A 10,852-nucleotide genomic window follows, 5' to 3' on the forward strand; every position below is an offset into this window, starting at 1 on the left:
CAGACAACAAAAAAGGAAGGGGACAACAAAAAAACGGGGAACCCTCTCACAAACGACAGATTGAACGAAATACATGCACGGGGTGGGAAAATGCATCGTAGGGTTGGCAGGAAGGAAAAAAAATCCACACAACGGTTCCGGAGGCTGTGGTGGCCGGGAAATGTGCACATTCGCACGTATTTATCTTCGATCTGGGACGATACCAGGCCAGGACACGCAGGCGGGCAAACATTCACTTGTATCACTTCGTCGGTGGGTGGAATTTACCGGCGGAACGTCCGTTTGTTTGCCACCGCTCGAAGGGCCACTGCTGGTCCCGGTTATGCATGTACCGGGGGTGAGGAGGCGGGAAGGACGGGCGGATTTCCGGTCGACCCCGTTAGAAAAGGCAGAAAGGTCACCGGGATACCGGGATTGACGCTGATGCGGCACAGCGAAGCGAAACGGTGAGATTTCTTTATTGATTTAGGCAGATTGGCCGAGGATGCGGCTGTGGATGACGTTTGAAATGATTCTTCAATTCGTCCGTTCGTTTGGTTGGAATTTTTTCCTCCTGTTTTCCCAAAGCAGTCCCCCGTTCGCACCGTTGCTTTTCGAGTGTTTGGTAGTTGAAATTAAAAACTATTTCCCAACCTAAACAGGACGGTGTACAAGCCCGCACTTCAGTCGATCAAATGCATACACTCGGGCGTGTGTGTGTGCGTTTATTTGAATGTGTGTTAGAATCCATCCGGATTCCTTGTCGCTGGTGGGTGTTTTGTTGTTTATTATTTTGGCTGCATTTCAAACTCTGTGCGATGTTCGATTTTCGAAAATGCCGTCCTAGACGGCACCGGGTCGTGCATGATATACGAACAGTGCACCAACCAGCTGACGTTCGTACAACCCAGTGGCCGTGTCGAGGGAATTGGATTAACGGAAGGGTTAATGTGGTTACTGCTGTACCTTATTGCCCTCTGGCCAGTCCAACCGCACCACATTCGTATCATTCACATGCAAACGTTCGCTGCTAATCGCTAGTACGTGCCTCTGAAAATGCCGGAAGCATCTTTATCAGGTGCGACAGGGAAATGTGCACGGCGGAGTAGGGGTGACTAGGATATGTGCCAAACATGAACATGGAAATGGACATCGGAATGGAAAACAAAACTTGCCCCGAGCTGTATGTGCAATCGAGAACCGGTTTAATCCAATGATTAAAGGTTCCCCTGGATCTACCATAAGTACCATTTGATCTTTGATAAGAAGTGCTGGTTGTTGTTCAAACATCAGTAGATTAATATTTCAATTTTTGCTAACGTTCTGTGGTTTTATTTCCGACCACATTCGATACTGGAAAGTGGTTTCTCTTAGTAACATAAAGAGTTACTTCTTCCATTTTTAAAACAAAGTAAGAAAAGCTGTGAAGTGAATTTCATTTACATTATTCCGGACAATGGTTCATTAATCACAATTGAGAAGAGTATTTTTGCGAAAGTAATGTTATTATTCCATGCGATGTGAATAATCAATTATTATGTAATAGTTCTGGCAATCACCAATTGCAAACTTGTACGATTTTTTCTGTGAAATTATTCTTGCATGCATAAAGCAAGGATTGGTTCTGATATTGAATAATCTGTTCTTAAACATAAATGTATGAAGTTTAATTTAATGGAGTTTGCTTCTGCAATCTTTTTTTCACTTTGATTATGTACATAATATGAGTTTTAACTTCTCAAATGATAGTATATTCTCAATATCATAAACCAAACTGAACTTGAGCGATGTTGGAAGCTAAAAGAAAAATAATCTTTGAAATATTAGATGATATTAATGAAAAAGGACTACTACAAGGTATGATGCATATTTTGATCATGCTTATGTCAATCAAATTATTTCACTCTTCAGGATGTCGGAATTCCAAAATCCCATCCACTATCATGCGAGGCAGCAATTCTTTTTGATGATATGTCCCCGTTCCGGTGTCCATCTCCGGAACGATGTGATACGCCGAATACGCGTCCCGTTGCGGTTCCGCCGCAACGAACCGAGCAAGTACATTATCTGCCGCGGTCAGCTTGCGGTTTCGTGTGGTGAAACATATAATTCCAACTCTAACTCGGACTCGAGTTCAACCTGTACGGGCAAATGTTCTGTCGTTTTTAACTTGTGTGTGTGTTTTTTTCTTCTCTCCTTTACCACAACGTGAGCGACACACCTAGAACCTGGTCGCTTTATCGTCGCTGCGACCGACATAGCTGGGAAACAATTTTCAAACTTTTCAAACTGTCCTCCCGCTCGAGGAGGGAGCAAAAAAAAGAATTGCATTTGCACTTTGCGGCCCTTCAACGGTGCAACGGTGTTAGCATAATTTTGGTCCAAAGCCGAAGCCCAACCGGCATTCGGCATGTGTCCGTCCCCAGCGAGGGGTGCTTGGACCTGGGTCTGTCCCTGATCGATTTTTAGGGGGATCCCGCGTCAGGTACTTCATCAATCTAATAGAAAAGCTATTGGTGAAATTGCAGCCACGTCGGTATCACGGAGGCGCAACCGCACTCAATTCGAAAAGTACATCGGCTTTAGCCCACCGACGCGCTTGTGTCTGTGTGTGATAGTCGGTTCGTTGCATCCGGTGTCTGTCCTTAGGCGAGATGTTTGGGATAGAATTTCAATCATGGCCATTTCTCGCCACGACACGACCAGACCGGCCAGGTCGAACATGTGCCGGTTTGAATTTGCGCCGCCAGAAGAAACGAATACTCGAATGGAAATGGATGGACATTCCCTCCGGTTCGTGTGAAGTGTTTCCCCTAACGCTGCGGGGGCGAGAGGCATTCCGACGAGTCATCCTTTTGCCTCCGGACTGACTGTTGACCGACTGGAGGTGTTTCTTGTTCGGCTTTTCCCTCACGCCGTTTGCACGCCGGGCGGAGCAAAACGAAGAAAGGAATAAACCACCGATTCGGTATTTATGGTGCCGCGGTGGCCACACATCGTTCGAAATAGAAAAACATCACTTACACAACACACTCACACACACACATAAACGCTCACACATATGGATGTAGAAGCATCCAACCACCTTCGATCGGTGAACATTCACAACCACTGGCGAAATAGCTTTCGTCCTGTTGTTCGTTATTCCTGTGATCGATTTGTGAAAAAAGAGATGTGGGAATAAAACACACACGAACAAAAAAAAACCGGAGATTTTCCCACTCGTAACGACGAGTATTCACCCTCCGAAACGGGGTGGCACAGAGAATGGAAAACCGCAACGCTCTCGTAATTGATGGGATTTATTTGATCCCCCCAATGGATTACCCTTCGGACGGCGCATCCTTCCTTTCTCCCTTCTCCGTGGATAAATCTTGCAACACGAAACGAAAAACTGGAGCAAAACTATTCCTATCGATCTGTGCTGTTAGTTTTTGATTCGAGTTTATCGCTTTCCCACGTACGTCCGCGCTGTGGTGTTGGTGGTGGTGCTGGTGGTCGGGCCTTTCCGCTTACGGCACTGTTGTGTTGCAGTGTTAATGACACTTGGATTCCATCAATGTTGCGTGTCTTCGGTAAATCGATTATGCACTCACCCGCCGGCCCTGATTGCAGCAGATTAGTGTGATTACCGGGAAAATCATATACTTATAACGAGCGTAACAATCCTCTGCCCGGGAATCCCGTGTTGAACAAAACTGTTTGGGTGCAATTATTTACTTGCCTGCCTCACTATTTACTGAGACTTATTTTGGAATTAAATTAATTTGCTTTTATATTTTCTACATAATGAAGTTTTGTGGTTTGTGCTTCTATTTATTTCAAGCTTTCAAACGGGTTTTCACAAATTGATAATTATAAGCTTCTATCAAAATGCTATTCACGAAATGTTTTGAGTTCATCAAACGCTTTGTTTATGTCAATGAACACCCATGATTGTTGTCACAAAATGATCTAAACATGTGCGCAGAATTAAAGGACGTAGGGTGTATTATTTTGTGTGTACCAATTCAATGGAAAAATTAAAGCCCATTTCATGCACGAACCACACAAAATGTACCTTTTGGAATCGAGTCCGACTATTACAATATTATTACTACTTAATGCATTCAAATACAAGTATATGCTGCAATGGAGCAAGAGCAATGTAAGTGAATTAGAGCCGTCAGATAAAAGAGATTTTCGGGCCAATGCAATATGCACTATGAAGGTACTGCTGTTGAGTTTGGAAAACTGTGCATGCGTTGTAACTTCAAAGCGGTGAACAAATACTTCATCTCTATTATGCTTTACAATAAAATCGGTCGTTATTGTGAATTGATGCGTATATCGAAGCCGTTTGTAGTCGGGATTTTGTTCGGTAGTGCATACTGCCAGTTTACTTTTAAACTTTTATATTTTCTTTGGTTCTATTTGAATGAATTTTCATTGAACTAGCGTATTTATTTCAGTTCAAATTTAATGCTTTTAAAATTATACAGTTTTTTTTGTCTCTATGAAAAGGTAACAAAAATTAAACACCGTTGGTAAACTTTTAGTAAACCATGTATTCGATAAAAGTTATAGATTTGTTTAGCTTCACGATCCTTCATCCATGGTTTATCAAAAACATCCAGCTCAATTAATTGTTCTCTTCCTTCTTCTTCTCACCGTCCTTCTCCCGCAGGCCAACGAGTACGCTTCGTACCAGAACACGCTCGGGCGTCGCTCGACCCTCGTCGGTCCGTACACGCACATGAGCAAATACTCTTATCCGACGGACGTGAGCCTCAGCAGCCACTACGGCTACACGTCCTGGGGGCTCTGGCGGGACAGCCGCAATTTGTCGTCGTCACTGTACGCCAAGAAGCAGAAGAACATCAAATCATTCTCCATTCTGCTGATGTCGGCGGCGTTCATCGTCGTGCTGGCCGTGCTGTGCGTCGCCGGGCTGGCATTCTACTTCAGCACGTTTAAGACGGATTTGACCGATTGTAAGTATAACGGGTGCCCAGCACGTCTGCGTGATTTTTCATTGTCAGTATCCGTTTCGATTAGTGAAAGATTGGAAAGTCCCGTAAGATTGTGAAGTACAAGTAGAAAAAAGATTTATTTATAAGAAACTCATTTTAAAGCTTTTAATGACAGCGATTGAAATGTTTGACTTTTCCCTTTCCAAAGACGTCAACATATAAAAATATTTAAACAAGTAGTTTAGTCTTCATGCCAGAATCATAATTTTATATCTAAAAATATTTTAAAAAAACTTTATTACATTACTTTCGAAAGATTCGTACGGCGTTGAAAATAATCACGTTATCCAGGTCAACGCTAACCTAACGAAAGTATTGCAAGCAACAGTATCCCTATGTTTCCATAAAGTATGACCACGTCCCCTTCAACTCACAGTTTCTCAGTGGCAGCATAAAAATGCGCTGAAATAATGGATGACATTAGCTCACTCGACGACAGCAGCTCCGAGTGAAGCACCTGGCGCCTCCATCGTCATGAAAGCTTTTGGTCACGATGTTGCTGGAACTCGGAACGGTGGACACAACGAAGCTGGTGCACCTATGCATGCTTGGACATGGTGCTGAAATGGCACACGGCATTCATTATGTCATCCCGGGGCCATCATGATGCATCAACTGATTTAATACCGCTGTTTACGGCAGCGAAAAGTGAACCGGTTCATCCACCGGCGGAAGGGAGAAAAAAAGCCAAAAACAAAAGGCACCTACGGACTGCTGTGTGCAACTATATCGATGTGGGCGTTGCAGTGGAGTAGTGACGGTTTTTTGTTTTTGCCCTCTCCTTTCCTCCTCCCCAGTTTGGCCGGTGACGAGTTGTCCAGCATCATCATCCTCATCACGACCCATCGGGTGCTTCACTATCACTCACCCGAAAAGATCCCTTTGTTGTGGCTTTAATGATAGTGCTGTAGTGGACATATGGCCAGGGCGGTCACTGGAGGGTTTTGTTGTTCTCTTCGGGGTTGCCTCGGCACGTTCCAGCTCGTCCGAATGGCCTTGTTTTTGCTGTTCGCCCGATAAAGCTACCTCCGGTTCGGTCGTATATAACCATAATTCAACAGCTTTTCCACCGACCGACGCTGGTCCAACACGCGGCCCACTCGGGGTTACCGAAAAACAAACATTGCGCTGGAGCTTAATTAAAGTCAGCTTGGATCAATAGATGCGTAGTTTCGCAGTTCTTTTCGTCCCTTGTCCCGTGTGTCACTCAATACCCAACGGCTTGCGGGGACGAAGAGGAAAACAAGCGAGCATTATGTTCATCAATTTCCAATCAAAAAACCGCAAGCTTCGTTGCATCGGGGGTGGTGAAACAGTGGTGACAGTTTGTTTGAAATAGTCCACGCTGCGAAACGGAACAACTTGCATGCGGTTAGCAAAGTGCCAGGTATTTTATGTAGCTGGTTTCGATCGGAGTGATTTAAAACTTTATTCATGTCACCCGGCGTGGTCTATTGTTTATATTGATGAACTTAGCTCATCACCACCTTGGTAGGGGAGTTTTTATTCACTTCAATTCTAAACGTTTATTTTAGAGATGCGAAAATGGAACAAACAAACAAAAAATCGAGATTTGACACGTCAATTATAAGTTTGACAGCAAATTTTCCCCTATTTTTCAGAACACCTCGTCGAAGCATCGTTTTTGGTTCGACAACAATAATCGAGTTGTTAACAATTTTTTTCCCCCATTTTCCACTCCTTACAGCCATTCTTGCGTTTGATTGCACGTTCCGGGTGGCCCGGGGCGACATCTATACAACGGGCTTGCGGACCAACAGCACCCCGGTCTACCGGCAGAAGACGGCGTTCTACGAAAAGCTGATCGATACCTCGCTCGAACGCAGCGGCCTCACCGTTTCCCGGACGGAAATCATGAACTTTGGTGACGGCCCGACCATCGTGCTCAGCTTTCGGGTGTTTCTGGACATGCGAAAGATTAAAATGTAAGCTGTTTAAACGGAAAACGATTTAATAGAGGGATTGCTAATTCCCATGTACTTTAGTATTCTAGCGAACAAAGAAGTTAATACTTTGGAAACGTATTTGTTTAATTTCATATTTCCAATAATTATTGTACTCGTGTTAAACAGTTTTTCTTATAATTCGCAATATTTTATGGAATGAATTTTCTACATGTCTTTATTTTAAAACAAGAGAATGTAGTAAACCCATTTACTAATAATCCGATATTCTCATCGTTATGTAAATTCGTTTCGATAATGGATTTTGTGGCCTCGAGGAAAACTGTTGTTCCAAAATAAGCTTCCAAAATTTGCAATCTACCTAACCTCACTTAGATAAACTCTCGCTTAGCGTACCAAACTAACTTTGTCCTGTGTGTTTTTTTGTGTTCAAAACTCGCCCTCCGGCGAACTTTTCGGTGCATGCGAAACCAACTCGTCATCGCCCGGTAGCACTATCAATAACGTGGAGGAGCACATTCGCACCGCGTTCCTAAGCGAGGTGCTCAACCCGAACTCGGCCTTCAAGAGCATACGCATCGACCCGGACAGTATCGAGATCAAGCGGTTGCTCGACCAGGACGTGCTGAAGACGGCCCTTCTCACCCGGAATGAGGTAAGCACTTTGGGCGCCGGACCCGGGATTAGATAACACTGATGATGATTTGTTTTTCCTTCTTGCCCACCTTGTAGCCGTATCCGCCGGCGCTGGTCAAACCGGCGGGCGGGGGAGTGGTGGAACCGGAGCAACGTCACGTCACGAAGAAGACGGGTGTAATCGAAAAAACTATCCACAAGTTTACGCCCCGCGTCCCGCCGGCCCCACCGGCCGGCCGTCCGCTCGACGATAGCAAGGGCACGGTCGTGGCGGAATCTGACATTGACATGGATAATTTACCGGTTATACAAGGATCGTTTGAGGTAACGAAAACAGACGCCGACATTACGCAGAAGCGGGCGCCGGCCGGGGGAGGCGCGGAGGCGGGAAAGGCGCCCCCGGTGGCGTCGGCCACCCTCAAGCCGTTCGCCGTCAGCCCGGCCCAGATAACGGTGCGTGGCAGCGAGCGGACGAAGGCGACCGAAAGCGTGAAGGCGGTGGTCGTTTCCGGTGGTGATGAAAAACTGCCGCAAGCGCCATCAACCGGTGGCGGTGTGTCGCCCCCGTTCGGCCGGTTCGGACCGGGCGGGAAGCTGAAGTACGAAACGGCAACGGCGAAGATTGAAAAAATGGATAAGCACGGAGCGACGACGAAGAAAATTAAAACAACCTCTCCCAAACCATCGTCGAGCGGAGCCCGGCGGGCGACGACGGCCGTGCTCGGACGTACCGCGACCACGACGAGGCCCACCACGTCGACTACCACGACAACAACGACGACGACGACGACAACGACGACCGAGGCACCGCCAACGGTGGCCAGCAAAAGCCGGACACCTACGACAAGCCGGTTGACAACGCTGCGCTATCAGGTAGTGGCATCGAACGAAACATCATCATCCGCATCATCCGGCGAGGAGGAGGAGGACGACCCGGAGGACGACGCCGACGAGGACGACCTGCGGCGGCACGACGAACCGTACGGGCTGGACCACCATCTGCCGGTGATTGGGCTGTCCGGCGAAGGTGGCGTAAAAAATGACACACTGCTGGAGACCATTTTTCAGGCGATCATTAACGACAGCATCCCGGAGGAGTTTGCGTCGGATCGGCGGCGTATCGGAGGCCTCGAGCCGGACAGCATACCGAAGCTGGACGTCAATCTGTTCACCAGCGCACCGGTCCTCGACAAGCAGCCCTGGCATCCGATCAATCCCAATCAGCCGGAACAGCAGCAAACTCAGGAGGGTCAAGTGCAGATACCGGTCCGCAAGAAGGCCTCACTAGCGGAGGAAATCCTCTACCGGAACCGGCCGTCGGACATCGAGAGCGCGCTGGCGTACACGGAAAACCCCAACGGGCACATTTACTACCAGAGCTACACCAATCCGAGCTTCGGCTCGTCGACGCTCGGCATCGAGCCGCTCGGCGTAGCGGACGTCCGGCCGTATCCGCTGCCGGTGGACAAGATCCACGAGGAGGTAATACCGGACTTCAAGTATCTGACGCCGACGGCGCTGGACGCGGCGAACGAGCAGCTGCTGGGTCTACCGCTGGACGAGCAGAAGTTCGAACATCTGGGCGACGGAGTGATTGCAAAGAAACCGGACCAGACTCCACTCACCGCCAATGGTGGAGATAGTTCGGGAGTGGATGGGGACGCGGAACTGGCTACGACTACGGCAATGGCTAGTACCGGCAGTCCCAGCAGTGTCGCGTCCGGTGAGAGTCAATCGTCCGACGAGAGTTCGACGGAAGTGTACTACGTGACGGAAAGCGTCCCTTCTGGGCTTTCCGGGGAGTTAAACGGTACGATGCATGACGTGGAGTTGGTCGATCCCTCCATGGATTTGGAGTCGCGGATCAGCCCCGACGAGGAGTCGCCGGCGACGACGGCCCTTCCCACCATTACGACCACAACCTCCAGTTCCTCGTCCGAAGAGTCGTTGGAGCAAACATCTACCACGACGATGGGTGCGTCCGTAACGGAGGGGTCCAGTGAGGAGGCGGACTCCTTGGTGAGCTCCCTCGGGACCACGACGGAAGTTCCGTACGCCTCAAGCTCGGAGGAAATGACCACCGGAAGTACGCCGGCGGAAGCAGCACTCACAACGGTGCGTGGACTCGCGGATCAACCTTCGAGGAATCGTCCGTCGACGACGTACGTCGAGGTGGAAACGTACAGATACACCCCGACCGCGACCCCGCCGACGACCGCCACCCTCCCGGAGCTGTTTCCCATCACCAAGTGGGAGTTTGTGAATGGGACGCGTCGGACGACGGCCGAGAAGCCACCCACCAGGAAGGTGTTCAACGAAACACTCCAAGCCTTCGTGGTGGTGAATGTCCAGCCGGATGGCGATGGAACCACCGCCCTACCGCGCCCGGCTAGCACCGCCAACATCGACGCGCTCAAGAGTGACCGTGCGAACGGTACGCAGCTGCAGAACCTCTCCGACATCTTCGACACGCTCGCCTCGAAGCTCGGCATCCAGCCGGAGGTTTCGAGCAAAATGCCACCGTTCTCCTCGTTTGCGAAGATTAAGAACCAGTACCGCAACTCAGCCAACCGGACAGGCACTCGGTCAACCACCACCACCACCACCACAACCGCCCGACCGAAGCGCAGGAAGACACGTCCGACGACCGCCCGAACAACGACGCCACGGCCAACGGAGCGCTTCCCGGAGACGACACCGATGGCACGGGTCATTCCAACCGTCATTAACGACGACATTGACGACGTCGTTCCGGTCATGCTGGAGACATCGTCCGAGCTGGCCTCCGCCGACCTCCTCCTGCCGGCGGTCGTCGGCCAGGCGGAAGTGGAAGTAATCGATCCGAACCGCTACGAGGAGATGCTCAGCTCGATCTCGCTGGCGACCGGCCGCGTTCCGACGACCACCCCGACGGCCCCCTCCACGCTGGTCACGCTCCTGCCGGTCAAGTCGAACTCGGGCATCCGCCAGTTTCGCCCCAAAACCAAACGACCACCAGCACCGTCCACTTCCGTCCCTCCGTCGCGCCGTCGTACGGAAGGCGATAAAAACGAGAGCAGAAAAATGGACGGGATGGGCTTAAAATTAATGAATGCAAATAAAGCCAACGATGGCGACGATGACAGGCCATCCCCGCAGCAACAGCAGCAGCAGCAGCAGCCGCTTCCACCAAGCGCACCGGAAAGCGGCCACCGGAGACCACCGCCGGAGCAATCGCCACCGACGCGACGTCCGGGAAGTAATAAAAATAACACAATGGTCGAAACGGTGGTGCGGGCCAGCATGCGCTTCGAGTCGTAA

At 49.3% G+C, this 10,852-nt stretch overlaps 1 protein-coding gene across 1 annotated transcript in view; it reads left to right on the plus strand.

Moving 5' to 3' along the window:
• LOC131263470 (uncharacterized) overlaps positions 1-10,852 on the plus strand; it is a 37,592-nt gene extending 26,740 nt beyond the window's left edge. The window contains exons 2-5 of the mRNA XM_058265670.1: positions 4,646-4,952; positions 6,700-6,937; positions 7,409-7,571; positions 7,649-10,852. Coding sequence (XP_058121653.1) covers positions 4,646-4,952; positions 6,700-6,937; positions 7,409-7,571; positions 7,649-10,852 — 3,912 coding nt within the window. The remainder of the gene's footprint in view (positions 1-4,645; positions 4,953-6,699; positions 6,938-7,408; positions 7,572-7,648) is intronic.

Source organism: Anopheles coustani, chromosome 2, assembly GCF_943734705.1.
Source record: "Anopheles coustani chromosome 2, idAnoCousDA_361_x.2, whole genome shotgun sequence".
NCBI classification, from domain to species: domain Eukaryota; kingdom Metazoa; phylum Arthropoda; class Insecta; order Diptera; family Culicidae; genus Anopheles; species Anopheles coustani.